General features: G+C 46.9%; 1 protein-coding gene across 1 annotated transcript in view; it reads right to left on the reverse strand.

Annotated features, from left to right (window-relative positions):
* Positions 1–23,212, reverse strand: part of PKP1 (plakophilin 1) — a 49,528-nt gene that overhangs the window by 12,913 nt on the left and 13,403 nt on the right. The window contains exons 3-9 of the mRNA XM_024224332.1: positions 16,460–16,866; positions 7,906–8,050; positions 6,406–6,613; positions 4,945–5,122; positions 1,335–1,449; positions 616–771; positions 94–270 (exon numbers count right to left, since the gene is read on the reverse strand). Of these exons, the coding sequence (XP_024080100.1) occupies positions 94–270; positions 616–771; positions 1,335–1,449; positions 4,945–5,122; positions 6,406–6,613; positions 7,906–8,050; positions 16,460–16,866 (1,386 nt within the window). The remainder of the gene's footprint in view (positions 1–93; positions 271–615; positions 772–1,334; positions 1,450–4,944; positions 5,123–6,405; positions 6,614–7,905; positions 8,051–16,459; positions 16,867–23,212) is intronic.

Here is a 23,212-nt window from a genome sequence, read left to right on the forward strand (position 1 = left end):
GTGTGTGTGTGTGTGTGTGTGTGTGTGTGTGTGTGTGTGTGTGTGTGCGTGGTGTGAGTGTGAGAGAGAGAGAGAGAGAGAGAGTGCGCTCACCAGTCCTCTGCTTGCAGTGAGGTTCTGCAGGGCCCCAGCACAGGCCTCTAGGGTGGCATCTTTCTTGCTCTGGTCCATCAGGTTCAGGTATGTGCGGATGGCATCAGAATGGTACAGCCAGCTGGGCCCTCTGGGTTTGTACTCCTCATCGGGAATGGGTAGAACATACTCATCGTTCTAAGGGGAAGTAAAAGATTGACATCCAGGAGCCTGGCGTTTTCTATACGAATCACGCTTCGTTATCCCTGGTGGCTTGGGCGGTCGGTCACATACAAATATCTGCATGCACCCATGCACCTATTGCATACAGACAACACATCTAGTGTGGTCTGGCATATGCTGCCAGCCTCTCAACTCGCCCAGGTGTACCAACTGGAGGACATGTGACTCCTATGTAACTCCTTAGACCCCCTTTCTGGCCCTGATAATGCAGGGACAGGGCAACTCTTCACTTGAACCCTGTGACTGGGGCTGAGTGAATGGTGCATTTTACAAGCACCCAGAATCAGGAGCACGTCTTACCTCCAGCTTCCCACTCCTGCTGTTGAAGCAGCCTGTGAGGGTCTTGTCCACATAGGCATTCCTGGCCACATGGTTGAGCTGGGTGTATTTATTGGGCACCTCGGCATCCAGGCGGTAGGACAGATTGTGCAGGATACAGATGCAGTTCTCCACAGACTGAAATCAGCCCACAAAAAAACACAACAGTTTTACTGTCAGAGAGGAACATGGAACAGTATGCGCATTGTAACAATATTTAGTGACAGTCAATGATGTGCTGCGGTATAAGGCGGATAAACCCTGCTGCTGGAACATAAATATAATACATCAAACTCTGAGGTCCTTACTCTGATTTTACTTACAGCTTGTCTACATGGGGACATTCCGGAAAGTTAATCTGAATTAACTTTTAAAGTGGATTATTTAAACCACATTAAATCCCTGTGTGGACACTCTTATTTGGAGTTAGAGTAGCCTTAATCTGATTTAGTTTAATTCACTTCCAATTCACTTCTAAATCAGAGCCAGATTTTTAGAAGCGTTCAGCACTCAGCAGCGACCATTGAGACATGTAGGCCAGAATTTTCAAGAGAGCTCTGCACCCATTTGCGCACCAAACTCAATAGCTGGACTATCAAAAGAGCTGTGCAGGTTCAGTGCTCAGGGTGTACTACTAGGAGGCTAGGGCTAGGCACAGGCTGATGAACTGTGTGTAAGTGGGAAGCTCATATGTCTAGTACCTTGTCATCAGGCCGGCTGGCAGCCACACAGTTCTGGGTATAAGTCATGACTGAGTCAATCAGGCCAGGGTAGTTTCTCATGGTGTGACGTCCAGCATCTGCAGAACTCAGGTTTCTGAAGGAAGACATTTTATAAAATGTAGGGAGATAAAGCAAGACAGATAAGCAGCTCCATTAGCTGGGTATTTTCCATCAGCCACTGAGCGCCACACATAATTCTGTTTGAATTCAACCTGCTTGGAAGGATTGCCTTTATAGGGTGAAATTCACCTCTCTGCAGGGGGACGGAACAAGGCCAATGCACCACCTAAGTCCCACTTCAACTCTGACAATTAGAGTGGGACCTAGATGGTGTATAGGTCTTGTCACGTTCCTCTCCAGAGGGGTGAATTTCATCCATGGAGATTTTCCTTTTAGGGTAAATCCAGAGGGAAGATATCCCCTCAGAGAGAACAATCCTACCAGTACGATTTTTCCTTAGAGACAATGTATGTACAGTGAGGACACGCAGGATATCTGCTTAGAGTTATTTCCAGAGAGAGGGTTGAAAAATGAGTAGCTGGAGATTGCCATAGAGAACCAGGAGCACACCTTCAACTGGCGTAGGTCAGTGTTGCATCATTGACTTCAATACCACAATAACCACACAGTTCTTTCTAAACAAGCACATTTATTCTTAAGGTGAAAGCATTACAGAGAAAACATATTAAATCAATACAACAACTTACACGCACGCTAATAAGCTTACCAGAGATCACCCCAAATTCCAACAGGGGCTTGGGCTGGTGACCAGTCCTTCAAACCTCACAGAGGGTTTTCTGTGGTTATCAGTTCATAACACCTTTTTCTCAGAACAAGAACCCCCATGTCTTGCTGAGTCCCTCCTTTCTACTGTTTGGGCCTCTTATCTTGTCCTCATGTGACAGGTGACCACCATGACCAGCACACAAAGGTCCCCTCCTCAAGGCGAAGCTTCAAAAAGTACATTGTTTAAAAGACTCCTTTGAAGCTCCTAACATTGCCCAGGGTTTACATGAGTCATGTCTCTCTCCTAGAGACATTACATATGATCTCACAACAATACGAACTCCTAAAATACTTTAACTGAATTCAGTAAGGTTTAGCGTAATCCAATAAGGCTTGTCCGGGATATTGCAGGAATTTGTCGTCTCTCTCACACAGGGGACACCAGGTTTTAAGAAAAAAGGGCAAAACTTCGATTTAAGTGGTGATGGTCTCACTGCGCTATACTCTGGATCAGGTGTCGGCTCAGACAGCAGAGTTTTAGCAGCGGCATGAAATGGTCTTGTTTTAATGCACCGGTAGCTCGCAAATGAGTGGTTTGCAATAGCTCACAGACACCTGCCAGCCAGAAATGAGTGGCTAGGCTTCTGTCAATGATCAGATGTCCATGTCCCTCATTATTACCGACCCATTTTAGGCCCAAACTGACTCAAGTTTGGCATTATCTCCATGGCATTGCTATGCATTATGGGCACAAGAAATGACAAACCAGTGCGCAGAAGACTGACCATGCCCCCTGGATGGCTATTTTTGCAGTATCCCCCGATACTGCCATTTCTCCATTAATATGTATCCTCGCATCTGAGCTCCAGTGCCTTTAGAGGGATGGAGCAGATGATAGCCCTGCTTACCAGAACCATCCTGCTGCGTAACTGCGCAGGGAAAGTTCTCCTCCAAAAGAGGGATGGAGGCAGTAGCGCACTGTCCTTCAGAAGTGATCTCTAGCCTCAAAGGGCTGAGACCTCTGGGGGCTGATAGTGACAGGCAGAGTAATCTGCAGTCCCTGCTGCAGTCCGCTTAGTCAGTTTCACAAGAGAATGTAGCTCCCATTAGCTAGCGCGTCTGGCAAGGGCGCGGTCTGTTGCTACACTCCCTAAGGCAGCGCTTCAGTTCGTTAAAGTACCTAATTATACAGCTTTTTCATCTCCCCACTGAGTTGTTCCCAACGTGATGGGGGAGCTGGAGGCTGGTAGAAGAAACTGCAAGTCAGGACGAAGATCTTCATGCTAAGAAGTTCTCTGGTTTTTCCAAGAAAGAAATAAAACCATCCCATGCCCATATATGAGCCTCTCACTTTGACACAGACACTTACACTGGGATGGGCCAACACCCAGTGACTGTAACTGGAATGAAAGGATCCAGTATAAAAAAAGAGAATCAGCTAGAATTTGCTGGCAAGAGATAGTCATTAGAGCTGGATCGAAAATGTGGCGGTTTAGTCCCATGCAGAAAATTTTGACTTTTCATCAAATAATGGAAAACAATTTTTGTTTTTGTTTTTTGGCAATCAAAATTTAAAAAAATTCAGCTGAAACCTGAACATTTTTGGCCCAAACCCACCGACCTCATCCCCCACCCCAAATTCCTTGTTTTGGCTAAAAAAATTCAAAAAGTTTTCTAATGAAAAATCCAAACTTTTCAAGGAAGCAAGACACTGTCTGTGAACATTTTTTATTTTATCAAAAACCCAATTTTCTGTTGCAAAACGAGTTCAGTGGAAAATGTTCATCTAGCTCTAGACACCATGAAAACTTTATGAATAGGCTTGGCAGAATTTCACTTGTATTTTTTTAAAATCATGAATGGTGTGGAGAAAGTGAATAGGGAAGTGTTATTTACCCATTCACATAATACAAGAACCAGGGGTAACCCAATGAAATTAATAGGCAGCAGGTTTAAAACAAACATAAGGAGATACTTCTTCACAACACACAGTCAGCCTGTGGAACTCGTTGCCAGAGGATGTTGTGAAGGTCTAAAGTATAGCTGGGTTCCAAAGAGAACTAGGTAAGTTCATGGAGGATTGGTCCATCAACGGCTATTAGCCAAGATGGTCAGGGATGCAACCTGATGCTCTGGGTGTCCATAAACCTCTGACTGCCAGAAGCTGGGACTGAACAATGGGAGATGGATCACTTGACAATTGCCCTGTTTTGTTCATTCCCTCTGAAGCATCTGGCACTGACCACTGTAGGAAGACAGGATACTGACTAGATGGACCATTGGTCTGACCCAGTATGGCCATTCTGATGTTCTTATAATTTTGATGGATAATATCAATCATGCTTATTTTAAGCATTTTTTTTATCAATTTAAATGTTCGCAGTTGCAGGAAATTTTGGGAAATCAGACAATAATTAATGACAGTAGATGCTGAGATTCAAAAAGTTAAAGGTTTATAACTTAAAATACAAATTGTCAACATCACATGTCAAAATATACAAAGTAAATATCCTTAAATCAAACTCTAATAAGTTCTCAAGAGGCATTTTTCTTACTTTGCTTGTCTGTAAATTGAGATTATTATCGATTGAAATATTTTTCATCAGTTTGGGTGTGTATGGTAAAATCAATGTTTACTGACATTTACCAATAAAAATTTAATTCTTCCAAGTCTATTTATGAAGGAACATTCGGAGGACGGTGGCATTTTCAGCAAAGATGGGAAATCTTACTTTTGTGTCTAACTGCCAGCTGTGTAGATATGGCACCTATTTTCCCTAATCCGTTTTAGACACATCAACACAAGGGGCCCATTTTAAGCATAGCCACAAAGGGTGTGAGCAATGCTTGTCTGCTGACCTACCTCAAACAGCCTGTAGCATTGAAGAACACCTCGGGGTCAACAATTTCTCTTGTCCTATTACTGACCCCATCAGACCACCCCGAGAAAGGGATGATAACATAATCTGTCAAGACAGGGAGGGCTTCGTGTATCAAATCTTCTTTAAGCTCATCAGTGGAGGACAGGTTCCAAAGCAGCCCTAGAAAGAAAATGCAAGACAAACATGACCTTAAGGTCTTGATGCAGTGAAGGCCTGAATCTCCTCTCACTAACATTGTAATTAGGGAATAACTCCATGAAAGTTACATCCATGGAAAACTGGTGCAAAGAAGAAGAGAATCAAGCTCTAGGTCTACAACTGAGGCATTTGAGACAGCCTCCAGGTTTGGAGAGAGACGCTCTGGTCCAATCTCCTCGTCCAATCCCAGCTCTAACAGAAAAGGTTGTTTCATCTGAAACCAACCAATATGTCACTACATGATCAACCTGTGTGGTGCTGTGTGTACAGTTCAAACCCCCAAGCTTCCCAGTACAGACCCAGAATGTCACCTCTTCTACCTAGTCCATATTATCATGAGAAGGGTCTTGAACCTAGTTCTCCCATAATGCATTGTACTAGCTCAGTGGACTCCATCCTTTCCAGGCAACAAAAGCCTCTTGTATTTCAGGCAGTGTTCACTGCCTCCTATTTAACTGTGTGCCCTCTAACCCACGATGGGACTTGGGCATACTCTAAATTCTAGTTTCAGAGTATATACAGTTAAATGGGAGACGGTAGAGGCATCACACCGGCCTGGCACAGAGGCCCCCTATAGTTCAGAATGGAGCCTGGTGTCAAGTACAATATAATCAAATACAACTCGGGCTGACCCACTGTTAGCACATGCACTTGATCCCAGTAGAACCTAACTCTTCAGGAAAAGCCTGGGACACTAAACAGACTGTGCAATACTCTCTGAAATAAACCCCCAAATCTCAGCTCCTGTCAGACCAGGAAGGGGAACTAAGTGCCAGAGGATGGGACCCTCCCCTGAGAATGCCCTGGACCCAGCTCTCAGATGATCACACGTAGGCCCTGATAGCTCAAAAACCCTCGATGGTCACAGCTGTGGTGGTAAACCTGGTCGGTTAGGTGTGATCTCTAAGTCTCAGACCTGATTCATGGGCCAGTAGTTGGGAACCCCTGCCACCGTGCGCAAGAGCCACAAAGCTGATAAATTGGGCAATCCAGGGGCCTGATCCTGCACTGCCTCGCACTTTGTATTGTCATTTGCATCTGGGGAAAGTGAGTGCAAAGTGTCATGCCGGTCTGGTAGTGTTGTACTTTGCACAGGTGCATATGGCAACGCAAGGTGCCAGGCAGGTGAGACTCAGGCCCCGAGGTCTAGGAGCCAGATCCCCAGGTGTTATAGGCTGGTGTGGAAGTCAGTGGAGCTATCTTAAGTTACACCAGCTGAGGCTCTCTCGTTTGCTTGCATGTACCTGTCAGCTGTTTCTGTATTTCAGTGTTCTGAGTTCTCCTCAGGAGGCTCACGCACTCCCTTATCCCATTCTGCCGTCGGGTTTCTAACTTGTTGGCAGGATTTCTGAAGACCAGGTTTCTAAGAGCCCCAGCTGCAGCCTGCTGGACATTTTGGTTTGGGCTGCGGAGGAGTTCTATTAGCTTGCCAATTCCACCCAGCCGGTAGACCTGTGAGAGGGGAAGACAGACAAGGATCAGCATCCCATGAAAAGCTCGTCTATTTGCTCTGGTGTATTAAAAGACCACGGCAATAGACATTAACGCAAGAAGACAGCATAGTGTGTACTAACTGGAATTGAAAAGATACCCTAAACAGTACAGGCTGGCTAGACCCAAAATACCCCATTCTTCACAAGGCAGTCAAATGGGTTGATAGCTGTAGTCAAGAGAGTCTGTGCTGATTGCCTTGATGACTAGGGTATCAGATTAGTGAGGCAGTGTGGCCTAGTGGACAGAGCACTGGCCTGGGACCAACTGGGTTCTATTCCCGGCTCTGTTATTGACATGCTTTGATGTTGGACAAGTCACTTCACAGCTCTGTGCCTCAGTTTCCTCTTCTGTAAACACAGGGATAATGAATGATACCCCTTATGTAAAGCACTCTATGCTCTACCGATGAAAAGAGCTAGGTATTATTACGAACAGATGTCAGCAATTAAGACTTTCAAGTAATGACCATGGGCCAGATCCTCAGCTGGGGTAAATTAGTGTTTGCTCCCACTTACTTCAGCAGTGCTACACTGATTTCCATCACCTGAGGATACAGCCTCATGAGTCTTATTACTGCAGTGAAAAACTACCTAGAGACAACCTTATAATTGTAATATAACAACTTTCCATAGTGCTTTACCTGCACCCAGAAACCATGGGCCACATTCATAGGCGACATGTATGTTGGTGTAATATATACTCAGAATCAAGGGGCCAAATTCCAGGCTGATGTGTAAGGGGAGGTGGGTCTGAATCTAAGTCTAAGGCAGCCTAGAGTTGATGTGACATACACGTTGATGAGACTGGGGGAAGGTAGCAGTCACACAAGCTTAGATTCTCTGTAGACTAGTAGACTTAATTCGTCTCAGCACTGAATTGGTCCTACTTCTCTAAAGTAACCAGAGCCCCTGTGAAAGGAATTCATTGCTGTGAGCCTAGGGGCTAGCGAAACCACCTGCTCATAAATGAATGAATGAATGAATGAATGAATTGAATTGAATTGAATGAATGAAAGAAACTGTCAGCTGGGAAAAAATGCCTTGATATTTGGAAGCCTCACTTAATGAACCTTGGGGCACATTTTCAGAAAGTGTTTGCACCCACAATTCCAGTTGAAGGCAATGGAAGATAAAGATGTTTGGCACTGCTTGAAAATCAGGCCCCAGATGTCTCACGTGGACCTTCTAAAATGAAGGCACCCAGACCCAGAGCCTGCTTTTGAAAATGCAGCCGTGAACAAGTTAGTTTACCTCTTGCTTGGCAGATTCATCCTGGAAGCAGGTGTGCTGGAGGTAGTACGCACCCATGGCTTGAGATTTCTCATCCGAGGAGCACAGGAGCTGTATGGCTTTCTGGATGGTCATTGCCACGCTGTCCAACTCATCATTGCATATTCTAAACAAAAAGAAGGGAAAGAAATGGATCAGTCACTACGTGGCAAGTGCAAGATGCTTTAGAGGCTGATGACTTCTTTGAAAGATGCCACCAGATTCAAGTAGGCAACAGCCCCCATTATATCTGATGGGTTTGTTTATCTAGACAGATCTATCAATATTGCAGTATGGTCCACGCAAAGAGAGCTGCAACCACCATGAACGCAAGAAACCTGGTGGACCAAGTATTCAGGTCATGACTCAGTTTTTACCCAGTCCTTACTCCCATTGACATCCATAATAATGGAACAATGTAGTTTGTTTACAAGAAGAAGGCTGGGAAGCTGTGTGTGACTTCTTGTAGATTTCAGACTGATGCCCATGATCATACGCATCTACTTTAACATTCAGGGTGCTAAATCACAGGCTTGTTTCAAGGAAAGCCATTGTTGTTTGTGGCCATGTTATTGTCAGAAAAAGAGCCTAGAGAAGGAGGTTTTAAGTTGAGTTGCAGATGGACACTGACAGTGGAATGATTGCAGATGTCTATAGAATCCCGAGGTGAGTGACAAGAGAGTACGGACTTGGTGGGGGGTGGGGTGGATGGAAAGCCTGGGAAAAAACCCACCCAGACATTTGAAAATGCACCTCCTTGCTCTAGAAACGAGGGGCCCGATTATCTCCTGCCTTGCACTATGCAGAGTGGGTAGAAAGTGCTCCCACTTCACAATGCTAATGACAACACAAGGTGCAATGCAAGGAAAAATCAAGCACTAGCAGTCCAATTGTTTGTTTAATTTTATTTAAACAATTAACTGAATGCAAGTGGAAAATGGTAGGTCACAGGATGGGTGAGACTAAAATGTTCAGGGGATTTGGTGGAACAAAGCACCCAAGAGTTCAGCTTCTGCCATGATGTTTTCCCTTGTTTGTGCTCTTGTTGACATCAGTGGGGTTTTACCGTTGACTTCAATGAGGTCACGATCAGGTCCTGTCAGGACATTGTGTCTTTGGGAACTGGATGTTTCTTGGTTTCAGCATATGGAGGGAATATCCCTGATGGGAAAATCCAGCAGACTCTAAAAGAGACTTATATCTTTTCTATGGAATTTTTAAATTAACCTATGAGATTCTATATAGAGAGACGATCCTCTATTAAATTCTATTAAACAATCCACAGAAAGGTGTCATTCTCTATTACATTGCATAGATTGTCCAGAGTAACTTCCATGGTACCTTAATGGTTTCATCTCTATTAAGTTCTATAGGGTTTCCCCATAAAGGATAGCCCCTCTTGCTGAGATTTTGTTATTAAGCGAGAAACAAAGAAGTGCAGTCTCATACAAAATGGGGGCAGGAAAGGTTGACTTTGAACCTTTGGATCCTCAGAGGACGTTTACTTTGGGCCATGTTTTGATGAAGGTTCAGGATGGTGTCATTTTATCTAATCCATTCTGACCATCTCTACCAGGCTGATGGTAGCTTTGGAACTGAAGCCCTCCCTCCACAAACAGAACAGACACAGCCCTGAGCTGTGACAGGGGAAGTTTCTCCCTCCACTTTATCCATGCTGACTGGGAGAGGAAAGTAGGAAAGTTCTGTCTCCGGGGATCATTCAATCTTTGGCCATTCTGCTGAGCATACCAGCCGATGAGTGCCAGCTGTGATGGAGGCTCTGATGATGGCATCCAGTTCTAGAAGTTCTCAACGCAGGGGCAATTTTATAGGCGAGTTCCCCAGTTTTTCAAGGACAACTCCCCACACAGGCATTTCCACAGGGTGACAAATCCATCCCCAACCAGAACCATAGAGGGAAATCTCTGTAACCAGGTCCAGTTCCACAGTGGAAAGGGTCAGCAACCAGAATCCATTTTCTCCAGGGGAATTCATCCAAGGGAACAACTCCTCACTCAGGTAAGTTCTACAACCAGAGCAACTAAGTAGAATGGAAACTTTTCTCCTTTGTTATTGAGAGTCTAGGGGCCCTGGGAATGAAGTTGCAGGGAGGAGCTAGGAAAGCCACTGTTCATTGTTTATTAAAAACATTACAGAGAAGATAATATCCACAAGCCCAATGATTCCTAACATAGGACTCAAAACCCCTTGCACCAAGCCCCTTTCCACAACCATTAGGAGCTCAAATATGGCTCAGAGTATTGTCACTCATCTTTGATCCACCCAAATAATTAGTGTTGAAGCTTTGGCATCATAGGCAGCTAGCTAGGTGGATTCCCTTACATTCTTCATAGATTCACAAATTCCAAGGCCAGATTGGACCACTGTGATCTTCCCGTCTGACCTCCTGTATAACACAGGCCATAGAATTTCCCCAAAATAATACATGTTTTGAACCAGAGCAGATCTTTAAGAAAAACATCCCATCTTGATTAAAAAATTGCCAGTGATGGGGAATCCACCAAGATGGGACATTTTTCTAAAAGATCTGCTCTGGGAATTATTTTGGGGGAAGTTCTATGGCTTGTGTCATACAGGAGGTCAGACTGGATGATCATAATGGTCCCTTCTGGTCTTAGAATCTATCACCCTTGGCAAGTTGTTTCAATGGTTTGAGAGCTAAAGACCCGAGAGATGAACCCCAGTGTGCTATTCACAAGACACTGAAAGGAGGAAGTTTTCTTCCTATCATGAATGACTGCAGTATGAACCCCTGCTAGGCCAACTGTGATGGATGTCATAACAAACAGAGGCATCACACTACCTTTGGGAAACAGATACACACTTCAGGCGACTCTTTCTGGCCTCTAGTGGACCAGGCCGTGATTACTTGTGCTGAGAGTCTGAACTATGGCCATTTGCAGAGGCAGTTTACAGCAGGGAAGAACGACTCAGGGCTAGGCTCCACATTTGGTATTGCCCCATGGTTCCATCGGCATGGACAGAGAGGATAGATACATTCCCTGCTATTGACGTCTCTTCAGTCTCCCAGTCATCTCCAGAAAGAAGCTATATCAGGCATCACGACCTCCATCAGAGACTAGTCTGCAATGCTGGTTATAACAGATCAGTGAGGTGTTGCGCTCTTACTTTTAAGAATAATTTATATTGCTGTGGTTACGGCGGCAGCACCCAGCGCTTCAGGCACAACCCATGCAGGCCAGGCTAGCATAGCACAGCCCCGGCAGTGTTGCCAGGATGTCTTGTGTTAACCACACATGGACAGTGATGAACGCATCAGGCTTTGTACTGCATTCCGGCCAGGCAACAAGTCCAGAGGATCCCATTCGAGTCAACAGCTTTGCTGCCTATTCCATAGCATCCAGTCTGATACCTGTGGCCCTTTTCTTTAGCTCAGATTTTTAGTGCTCCTCTGTCAGTTATTCTCTATACGACTTACGGTCATGCCCACACCTGCTGTCACTTTTGAGGTGATGAAGCATTTACTCCATGAGATGTTGACCAATGGGGGCAAGTGGGTCACCACGTGCCATTGCCACCAACAGCCACACATTTTAAGGTGTACCCAGCAGATGTATCTTAGCCTCTTTCTTCAGCCTAAAGCTGAACGGTGGGAGTAAAGCAAACATGCCAACCACGTCTTGAAAGAAGATCTCAGTGCACATCCACATTATGGCTGACACTGTTCCCCTTCGAAATTCAGTGCATGCTACAGCTCAGGTCCAGCAGTCCTCATGCTAGGGAGGGTCTGCGGGTACCAGAACTCACCTTTTCGTCCTTACAGAGAAGAACACTGAGTCCCTCTCTGGCAGGTTATCATGGAGCAGGTATAACTGACCTAGCTTGGTGGGATTTGAATCTGGGACCGGAAGTGCTAAAGGCGAGAGCTTCTACAGCTTCAGCTAAAGGTAGGACTCCCCTAGTTGGTGGCAGTAGTAGTTTCCTGTCCTCTTATGTGTACCAGCTGGAGAGGGACAAAAGATGCCCTTGCTCCTAGCGTGCATTATATACAGCATGCCCTTCACTAATTGCTCATAGCGTTCAGTTTGAATCTGGTGGCCCTGGAGTGAAGGGAGCTTTCTCCTAACTGGGCAGAGTCGCTACAGATCATTTAGCCAACATGGCTAGCAAGGAGTGACCGAGTGACACACCATACGACTGGAAGAGGAACTGACTGCAAAGAGTTCCATTTAGGGACATGCAAATGGCACTACTTGGGAGCTGATCAGCTGCAGCAGCCATTGGAATAAGCACAACAAAAGGCGCGTTCTGAGCCCTCAAAGTCTCTGAGCTGGGACGTGTGGCCTCCAGTGTGTCCCACCATGCCCCAGGGCTTAGAACAGGAATATCATGCTTTACATCCAGGTGAAGGGGGAAGCAGAGGTGAGCGAAGAGGTGATTGTCTGCTGTGAGTTAAACAAGCTGAAGATGTTATTCACATAACCACTGAGTCTGCCTGATAACTGTTCAGAGCAAACTGTCCAGCCAGGACCTGGTGTATGGGGAGGGGTGGGGAAACTACTGGTCTTCAAGGGGGAAAATTCTCAAACCAGACCAAGTTCTACAAGCAGATCTGAACAAGTTCTACAAGGGGTCAACTTTCCCAACAGAACCAGTTCTACAAGGCAGGGGAAAACCCGCAACAAGGTTTTGTTTTACAAGAACAACAATTCCACAATCCAAATCTACGAAAGACAATACCTTCCATCACAGCCAATTCCCCAACCAGAACCAGTGGTACATGAGTGGAGTCCTTCCCATACAGAAAGTACTGCACAAGAGAGAGGTCATTTCTAGAAGGGGAAGAGTTGTCTCCTAAAGAACTCAGAGAAAACACACAACCAAGAATAGTTCTAGAAATACAATAACGCCCTGACCAGATCCAGTTCTGTATGAGGGATTACTCAGTATAGCTAGCTTTACAATTCTAATCCACTTAGCATCCTGGTACCAGAGTGCAAATAATACCATAGCCATACCAAAAAGTTAAATAGTATTTTCCATCTTCTCTTGCTAAGAGTCACTGTGATATGTGCTTGTAGTTCTTTTTTAATTCAACTCTCATCCCTTTCTTCCTTTTACTTCTTACTACTTCTCCTCCTCCTCTTCTTTTCTCTGTATCATTTACTTGTCCCCAACAAGGTAGCTTCAGAATGATTGAGGAAAAGCCAGGGCTAAAAGGATGGGTTTACATTTTCCCAGCCCAACCCTATTCCACAGCAAGACCTCTCCAACCTCAGCCCGTTCTACAACGGAGTGATGCAGCAGATGGAACTAGAACCAGATGGGCTAGCGGGATTGTTCAGAACAAGACCAGCTCTACATTAGGGGTAATTCTCTGTCCAGGAATGGTTTTACAGCAGGGATAGCACCCATATCAGAACCAGTTCCACAAGGAGGACCACTCATGATTGTAAACAGTTCTCCAAAAGAGAAACACCCCAATCCAGCTCAATTTTTCAGGGGTACAATGCCTGCCTATACACTGCATCAACCTGGATCAGTTCTAAAAAGGAGAATTCACCCAAAACAAGACCAGTAGTGCAGTGTGGTCAATCCCAAAACCAGGACTATCTCTGGAGAGGACCATCAGTCCAGAGAGAGATTGCTAATAGGGAGGATGCTTCCCAACCAGAACCCAGTTCTGCAAGAGGATAACTGCACAGAACTTGTTCTACGTAGGAGGCAATACCTCAAGCACTCTCAGTTCTGTAGTGGGGAACCACTTATTCAACTGCATAATCATGTCCAGTTGTTCACGGGAGACAATTTGACAAGCAAGGCCACTGTTTCATTGCAGACAACTTATTCTCTGACACAAAATGTTATTAGTATGAGGACAACGCCCCACACAGTCCCTGTTCTGCAAGGTGAAAACTCCGCCTTAAGAACCACTAGTACACAGTGGACAATGCCACAACCAGGGAAAGTTCTTCAATAGTATCCATTACTCAGCCAAGCCCAGTTCCTCAAGGACAACAACTCCTCTCAATGATGGGGACAGATGCCCAAGAAAGACCTGTACTTCCAAAAGAACAAAACGCTGCCTAGGTCTCCAAGGGGGAGAACTCTCCAATCAGATCTAGTTCTACAACAAACTGCACCCAGCCCAGAAGCAGTTCTACAAAGACGGCACGTCCCCAGTGAGAACAAGTTCTACAGAGCCTAACAAGCGCACAGGTGACAACTCCACAACCAGACCCAGGTTAATAACAACCTCCATCAGAACTAGTTTTCTTCTCCTCAGCCTCCAAACAAGAGTGGCTTTTCAAAGGGAACAACTCCCTAACCGATCTACACAGAGGACGTGTCCTTAATCTCAATTCACTCTAGAGGGCAACACGCACTAGGCAGAGTCACTTTGACCAGACAGACCACTCCCCAAACGAAACTAGTTCTACAGTGGGGGACAACCCCCCTGCCAGGTACAATTCTAAAAAGGACTAAACTCCCCATCCAGAACCAGTTCTACCAGGATGACACCTCCCAAGCCAAGTCTAATGCTTCACGATAGACAACTCCCAAGTCAGAACCAGTTCTGCAGGGTGAGTCACGCCCCAAGCTGGGAGGGTTCTGCAAAGGGGACCACTCCCTAACCAGGGGATGTTTGGCATTGGAGAGCATTTCTGACACAAGGGCAGTTCTGCCTGGAGTAAATCTTCAGAAAACCACAGCCATTCTTCAAGGAATCATATCATTCCATAATTATGAGTAACTTTACATATGAGTCAAGTATCAGAGGGGTAGCCATGTTAGTCTGGATCTGTAAAAGCAGCAGAGAGTCCTGTGGCACCTTATAGACTAACAGATGTATTGGAGCATGAGCTTTCGTGGGTGAATACCCGCTTTGTCGGATGAGGTATTCACCCACGAAAGCTCATGCTCTAATACGTAAAGCTCAGGCTATACGTCTGTTAGTCTATAAGGTGCCACAGGACTCTCTACATATGAGAAAAGTCCCATGTAGACCAGCTCTTTCAGTAGGGAAACAGTGACCCAGCTGGGACCAATTACTTAAAGGTAACATTCACCTTATGAAGAAAACATCTTTATTGTTGCAACTGTTCACTGGGTGTATTTCTTCACCCTACAGCCTCTCAGCCTACTGCCCATAACTCCTTGGTCAGAAATTCCTGGAGTGAATTGCATCTAGTTATGTAAATGGCAGCCTTCCATCCCAAAGCAATTACAGGGTTTATGAAATGAGCCAGTGGACAACACCATGCTCTGAGCAATGTGCCATCCAGCCACAAGGTAAGCCGTGGCTAAACTGAATAACATTTTGCACGTGTAAAAGTAGCAAAGGCTGTGCATGCATAAAGCCAAATCGCCAACAGGCCAGCTCACGGAGTCTCAGACCCTGCTAAACACCTGTGAACAATTTTCAATGAGGGAGATTGACAAGTGGTGTGTAAAGCTAAAAGTCAAAACTCAACAGTGATCAAGGGGCATGAACTGGCCCCCAAAATGGAATTTTCACAACCTCTGCTTCATGCTCTCAGGCTGAATTAGGCAAGGCTTTCGGGCAGATCCTGTTGTGATTGCTGTTTTTATTGTAATTATTAATTCTATGCAGTGAGCAGGGCCAGCTCCAGGCACCAGCTTAACAAGCAGGTGCTTGGAGCGGCCAAGGGAGCGGGGCGGCACCTGCGGCAATTCGGGGGCGGCAGGTCCCTCGCTCCCTCTAGGAGCGAAGGACCTGCCACCGAACTGCCGCCGCCGATCGCGGCTTTTTTTTTTTTTCCAATTGCCACCGCCGATCGCGGCTTTTTTATTTTTTTTCTTTTCTTGGGGCAGCAGAAATGCTGGAGCCAGCCCTGGCAGTGAGGCAGCACCTCATAAACCAGGGCCCTATTGTGCTGGTGCTGTACAAACAGAGAAATGGCTAGTGAGACAACGCAGGTTTGAACACCACGGCGCAGAGCATCACCTCCTGAGCACACCCTAGGCTCCTCGATCTCTGAATGCAGATGTTTGAGAGAAAGTGATGTTTGGGACACGAAGCACCTCTGCCACCCCTCATATACCTCCCACACTTGTACGTGTCTGATGGAATTGCATACTGTGTATAGGGAAGGGAATGAGCAGAGTAGAATAGATCACAGCATAATTTGGGATCAGATTTTGATGTACTTTCACTCTGTCGTCTTTCTGGACAAACTTGCAGTTGGACTAAATCCTGAGGCCCTTACTGAGTGTCTGTTCGTCCTTACTCGCCTCCTGCAGAAATCAGCCAGTGCTGTCTAAGCAAAGGCTTGGTTCAGGAGTGCAGTGGGACTCAGTGGCACTCAGCAGGTACCCAGCACCTCTCAGGATCAGACCCCAGGAGCTGGCCATTTGGAAATTGGACTCGCAGTATGAAAACCGGTGCTTTTTTGCAGGGAAATGAACGCCAACCCAAAGTAGCAGGGCAAGCAGGCGAGGCACTCAACCGAGGCCCCTGCATTCCTGGGATTTCACCCTGCAGAGAAGTCCTAGGCTAATCCACTGAGCTCACAGGCACGTGGGAACTCACCTGGAGCTGGACATAGAATGCCCATACACCCCGTCCTGCCTGCCGCTCGTCACAGGCTGGGCGTACAACGCATCCGGCTTGTTGCCCAAAGTGCAGGAGAGATTGCGATCTGGGAGGGGTTTCCGAGCGGTCCCATGGTGGGTGCTGCAGGTGCTGTACATGCTCTGGCGGTTCAGGGTTGCCTTTTGCACTGCCTGGTTTCCCATCTGGTTTCTCCTGAGCGTGCCCCGGGGAGGCTCGCAGCACAGGTCAGGCTCACTCCGGCTGCTCTTGAGGCAGTAGTTGCCGCCGGGGCTGGTGGGGCTGCAGACGGATTTGCTGTGGTGCCGGTTGCCCCAGCCCTCCATCTGACTGTAAGAGCTGAAGCGTCGGTTGTCGGTCTCTCTTTTAAGGGTCCCGTTGTACATCTGAAGGGGGAGGAAACAGGAAAAAAAACAATTAAAAGGGGCTTGAAGTGACTCCCAGGAGTTCACCAAATGTGGCCAAATCCTGAGGGGCACTGAGCCCTGGCTTTAATGGGAGCTGTGGGCACGCCACCCATTAACTACAATAGGACCTGTTCATGGTACTTTGATGGTCCCCATTATCCTAGTATCTGAGCACCTCACAATCTCTGCCATCTCTCTCCTCCCAGGTAGGGCAGTGCTAATATCCCCATTGTACAGCTAGAAAACCAAGGCTAGAGAGACTAAGTGACTCACCCAGGGAGTCTGGAGCACAGCAGGGAATTGAACCCTGGTCTCCTTGCATCAGGTTAGCATCCTAGCCCCTGAACTACCCCATCTGCTTGTAGTTTTACTCAATACCGTGCATTAATATTCATCCCAAAGGCTTCTAAGCCTCTTAACCAACTCTATATACACCTGACCCACCTCACCTAACACCAACATGCAGCCACCTCTGGACTGGAATGTGGCAGCCTTTGAACAGAGTGAAGCGACACTGCCACCCAACAGAATTTGGCAGGGCATCAGGGCAAATGTCCCATTTCTCACAGAATGGAATCTTATATGAACTCCAGGGGTCTGGAGCTCAGGTGTATATGTCACATGAAAGGCGTGTCACCCCCCCTCCTTTCACAGACGCTGACTCTAACACTATTCTATCCTTCCCATTGCTTGCTTTGTCCTTATTAACTCTTTTTATCCATCTTCCACCTTGACAGACACACTAAGCCGTATGTGAGAATTCCCCAATAGAGGCCCAAAATGGGGCCCATGTGGGGAAAACAGGATGGATTTATGCATTAAAGAAGGAGTGAATGACTAGCTCATGCCAATGATAATGTTTGAAGTTTTGAGAACAATAAGGTGAAATTTCTTAAGAAATGCCAGGGATACGCCAGCAAAACGCCACCATATTTAGTTCAAAGAAATGGGCCTGATTCTGATCTGTTACACTGGTGCACATCCACAGTGACTTCAGTGGAGCTACTCCAGATTTGCCCCAGTGTAACTGACCTCAAGAACTGACCTGAGATTCTGTTGCAACAACACCACTTCTGGATGCTAACTTTGGCATCTGCCTCTCGGAGGGCTGAGCTTGGCAGAGGCTTGGGAACGTTGCCAGCTAGGAAAGGGGGTGCTAAGGTGTTTTACTCCATGTAAAAAACAAAACAAAACAAACCCAGGCAGTTAGGACAGCTTTCCTGACAGACAACTAGCAACACTGGCAATCCTGGCCCCTTCCTCTTACAGCGCAGTGGAATCTGCATCATCGGGATACCCATGTGGACACAGCCTTCGGTCCCAGTTACGCAGCTCTCCTGATCAGCAGAAGATGCCAGTGGGATACTAATGCTGCTGCTAAGGCAGCGGTATTGTGAGGAGGCCCCACAGCCATGCTGCAGGCCAGAAAAAACGGAGCCTTTGTCCGCTGCCTGCTCAGTGCTATTCTAATCTAGCCAGGTTCTTCTGCCATGCCCATCGCCATTGTGTCTGAGCCCCTGGGCAGGGAGAGCTGCGAGACACATTGCCCCGACGGCCATGGCCAGTGCCTGCCTTTGACACTGGCTCCGTCTCTTAAATCCCCATCAACAGCCGTTACAGGGCCAGGCCCTGAGCTCCTTGCTCAACCCTACAACTGCTCATGGAAGTTGGGAAGCTACACCCTGAGATCCTTCCGTGGGGCTAACGCTGCTCTCAGTTCCAGCAGTATAAATCTGGAGTGACTCCGGAGTGACTCTGCATCTCTGAGGACAGAATCTAGTTTTCATGTTCACTCAGTCCTAACCCAGGCAAACTCCCATAAAAGATGAACAGAAGTCTTCAAAATTTGGCCCACCAGCATTGAGTGGCATGAGGGTCAAACCGGTTCCTCACAGGACACCCCTATTAGGCAGGGTTCCTAATTCCACACGTCCCAGTTGAGTGGAGTGAACTGCACTCTACTGAACAAAGGGAGCGCTCCCTTTCTCTGCCTCCTCCTGTTCCTCCTCCAACTAAGCCAAGCTTTGGCCCGATTTGCCCTGAGAGAAAAGGGCAGGGGAAGAGATGACTTGGTAACTTACTGGTCAGCTACAGTGAAGAGGAACTGGGGAATGATGAACCATTGTCATGGGCCCCCATCCAAACCCTCCCTATGAATTCTGGGACGGGATAAGCCACAGCACCGTACAAATTAGGGCTCCTTTGGAAACTCAGGCCTCGAACTCAGCGTCCGTGGTTGAGAGTGGGGCTATAATGTTGCCCTCCAGCTCAGAACAGGGCAGCTGCAGATTTTTACCTTATGAACTCCCAGCCCACCCTACACATAGGTGCTGTGTGGATTTGTTGAGAGACTCACTTCTCTGCTTTGGCCTCTGTTCTACCTGCACATAAGGCCTGATCCATAGTCAGTGGGAGTCTTTCCACTGACCTCCAAGGGCTTTGCATCAGGCCCGTACCGTACACAGCAATCCTCAGATAACAACTAGGGCCGTGCCACTTGAACGAAGTCTAGAATGGGAACAGCCCGGCAGCTGGCAGCATCTGCAGTAAAACTCATGCGCTGGCTTCGGTAATGAGCTTCTCACGACACAGCAGCTGTTTTCCCAGGAGTGTGCAAGAGGTTTCCCAACTACCCTGCCCCGCCCAGATCGGAGCTGTGCTGACTTGCTGGTGAGGGCTCATTGTCTACCAGAAAAGAGTCTTCCCAAAAAAGGCAATAAGCTGGAATTCGCCATTCTAAGGATGGTGGGGAGGAGAGATAGTTTATCAGCTAAACAACAACCGCCTGCCGGCCGTGCTAAAATGCAGGATGAACTAATTCCCCCGCGACATACACACCAAGACAAACAGCGTGCACACGCCCCCATCCACACACCTCCCCACATCTGCTCTCCCGGCAGACCCCCGACGTGAACACATGGACAAGAAAAACAGCAGCTTCACATCAATAATATGTTAAGTCCTTAATGGAAACATAATAGATAGTTGAATGGCTGCAGCAAAGGCCCCAGGGGCTCAACATCTCTGCCAAATTGCTGACAGCTCCTCAAAATAATCCTAGCAGAGTCAAACCCGACACTGACTCATGAAGGGAAGCCATAGCAGGGGTGGGGGTGCTCAGTCAAGCAACCTGCTGCTTCTTTATTCCACCCAGCCCGTAGAGATCATGTACCCTTGAGAGCGTGCACAGAGCAAAGGTGATCATGGCTAGGCAGGAAAGAATGAGCCAAGCCACTCCTGAGATGTCAGAGCCTCACCCCACTCTAACTGCATCATTCCTAGCAGCTAGACTCTTCCCAAGGGTCACTGTGGAGGGTCACATCTCTACATATGATGCATCCATGTAAAATGTAATACTGAGATGGCTTTGGTCAAAGGCCATCTCCCTGGGGCCACTAACTATTGGTGCAAGGGTGGCATTAGCCACTGGATACAGCAAAGTCTTCCCCACACGGCCACCACTGGTTGATGGAAGTTGTCACAGGGCTGCTCCTCAGCGAGGCTCTCTGGTGCAATACTAACCCGATACTCCTTGCTGAAGCTGTTACCAGAGTCCATCTTATACACCAGGGCTCTCAAACGTTTGTCCTGGTGACCCCTTTCACATCGCAAGTCTCTGAGTGCGACCCCCCCCTTATCAATTAAAAACTTTTTTATATATTTAACACCATTATAAATGGTGGAGGCGAAGCTGGGTTTGGGGTGGAGGTTGACAGCTCGTGACCCCCCATGTAATAACCTCGCAACCCCCTGAGTGGTCCCAACCCCCAGTTTGAGATCCCCTGTTATACACCCACCTGTCTCCCTCATGTGTATAGCACTTTCCTCATTGCACACAGAGTTCTCCTCTGAGATGCTGGGGGTCCTGTGCATGCGAGTAGTACGTCCACAGCAGGTTTGTGTTTGTTCGAAGGCAAAGGACATTTGCATCCTGCCACCCATTCCCCAGCTTGAATTCAAACTCCTGCTGACTAGCAGGCGTATTATGATAATAACACCTGCTGCAGGCAGCTTGCTCAGACCGCCAGAGTAGCTAAGAGAGCCCACTTATTATCAGGAACCTTTAGTCTAGACCCCTTAGCCCATCAGTGCTGACCCTGTAAGAGGCTTGTATTGAATCATATGATCAAAACCCTTCACCCTTCCCTAGGTCCTACTATTTTTCCTTCCTGGAAGGCACCGCCATAAAGAGAAAGAGCTGCTGGTTGTCGGGTTCATTACACCCTGTATTCTAGCTCTGACTGAGGAATGAGCACGTCCACCATAAAAGCAATAGGGTCCCCTCCAAACCGAGGAATTGCTCTGGCTTCCCTGATAAGCTCATAAGCTAACCAGCCCTGCCTTTGAACCGCTCCAACAAGCAACAGGGGAAGGTCCTCTTGCCTGCACGCCTACGTCAGTCAACTCAAGTTGCAGGGACGGAGGAGATATTTCCCCTGCTTGGATGCAGTGACATCCTGCTGGGGCGTCCCTTCCTCGCCTCTCAGGATGAGCATAGGGGCCAAATCCCAGCTAAGTAGGCTCCAGCATGCCTCCTTCTCTCTCAGCTTAGAACTGGTCATTACAGTTGAACCGAGTTTCCTAACCACGTGGAGTATCCTCTGCTGTCACACTGATCGGGGGCTTAGGGCCAGGTGGAGAGGATATCCAAAAATCAACAGCTGGCACAATTGAGGGCGGGAACTCTGCTGAGTACAGGGCCTGATTCTCTACTCCCCTACACCAGATTTATGGAGAGGAGAGGACAATCGGGCCAACAGACTGGGTCAAATCCCCTCTCATTTACACTGGACTCTGGATCTGCCCTAGGTAGAGCTGAGCAAAGAACTGCTTTTTCGGTTTGGTGGCTGAACTGAAAAATACAAAAATTGTTTGTTTCATTCGACCCAAAATAGTTTTCTCCACCCATTTTTTTTGGGGGGGGAGGGGAGGGGGTTACCGTTGGTTTGTTTTAAACAAAGCTAGCTAAATTTCTAAATGAAACTTCATTTCAAAATGAAAGAATTGAAACATTTCATTTAAAAAATGTCAAAACAAAACATTTTGACTTGTTCAATTTTTCCCCCCAGACAAAAGTATTTGCTGAATTTGACCCAAATACATGAATAGTTTCACTTGAACCAAAGCTGGATTTTTTCAGCAAATAAACTATTCGCCTGAAAAATTCTGGCTGGCTCTAGCACTAGGATCACAGAGCAGTCTGGATCTCTGTCTAAAATAAACAGTGGTTATATACATATCTGAGCACAGTGTCATCAGCTGTTTCCCCCCACCTATGCCAGTTTCCTGGTCATAGCAAAGAGAGGACCAAAATGTATTCGTGAATTACAGCAGCCGTTGATTGCGCAAAGGAGATATACAACGTAATGAATGTAAAGAACATTCAGGGAGCCCCCCTGGAACCAAACCCAATAATTTGGGGTGGGAGAAAAGGAGCAGGGAGGGGACAAACAGAGAGAATGTGCTGGTTATAATTACCCTTGTTCTCCTTTAGCATGTGGTGTTTGTTGGCTGGGAATTCCACTGGTTTGTACAGTCATCCAAGATGATTGCTCATGTGCGCGCACACACATACTCACATTGGATCAGACAGAGGGTACAGGTCACCAAAGAATTTGTCCGAATCAGTTTTTTTCTCTAAAATGTACCTAAATTGATCACTTAATTAACTCCAAGTGTGGGCTTGGTGCCTCACCTGCAGTGTTCTCGACCTAATATCTATCCATCCGTCCATCCAATCCAGGGTGACCGTAACATATAATAAGAGAATCCGAGCACCAAAGGTAGCTCTGAGTAATGGCATTCCGCACTCGGATTCACCTTGGCCAGAAACTGAGGGCTGCCCCATGGGATCTTGTGGGGAATGGAATGAGCAGCAGGGTAAAATTGATTAAGGATGCTTTGTTCACCATCTGGACTAAGGGGAACCAACTCTGGAGCAGGAGAACATGTGATTATGCAGTTTATGCACCCAAGACCCCTTTCTCCACTTAGCAAGAATCATGTTATTTTTCCTCTTTCCATTACATTGGTATCACTTGGGTGAAGCCAGATGGTCCAGCACTTCCTATGGGGAACAGGCTTATTTGAGGATTAACAAAGGGGAATAAATCATTACTTCCCACGCACACCTACTATAGATCCCAAGTCCATAATACTGGGATCTGAACTTCTCCAAAGCTTGTGGGTGTTTGTCCAGGGTTTTAGTCCAGCCTCACGTCTAGCTTTATTATTTTTTTAAGAGTGCAGAGCAGGGCTGGCAAAGCCCAGAAATTGCCCCTGAAAATGGGAAATGAGGCAGAAAATCATGACTCATTCCACATTG

This window comes from Terrapene carolina, unplaced genomic scaffold (assembly GCF_002925995.2).
Source record: "Terrapene carolina triunguis isolate 2854851 unplaced genomic scaffold, T_m_triunguis-2.0 Scaffold191, whole genome shotgun sequence".
NCBI lineage: Eukaryota > Metazoa > Chordata > Testudines > Emydidae > Terrapene > Terrapene triunguis.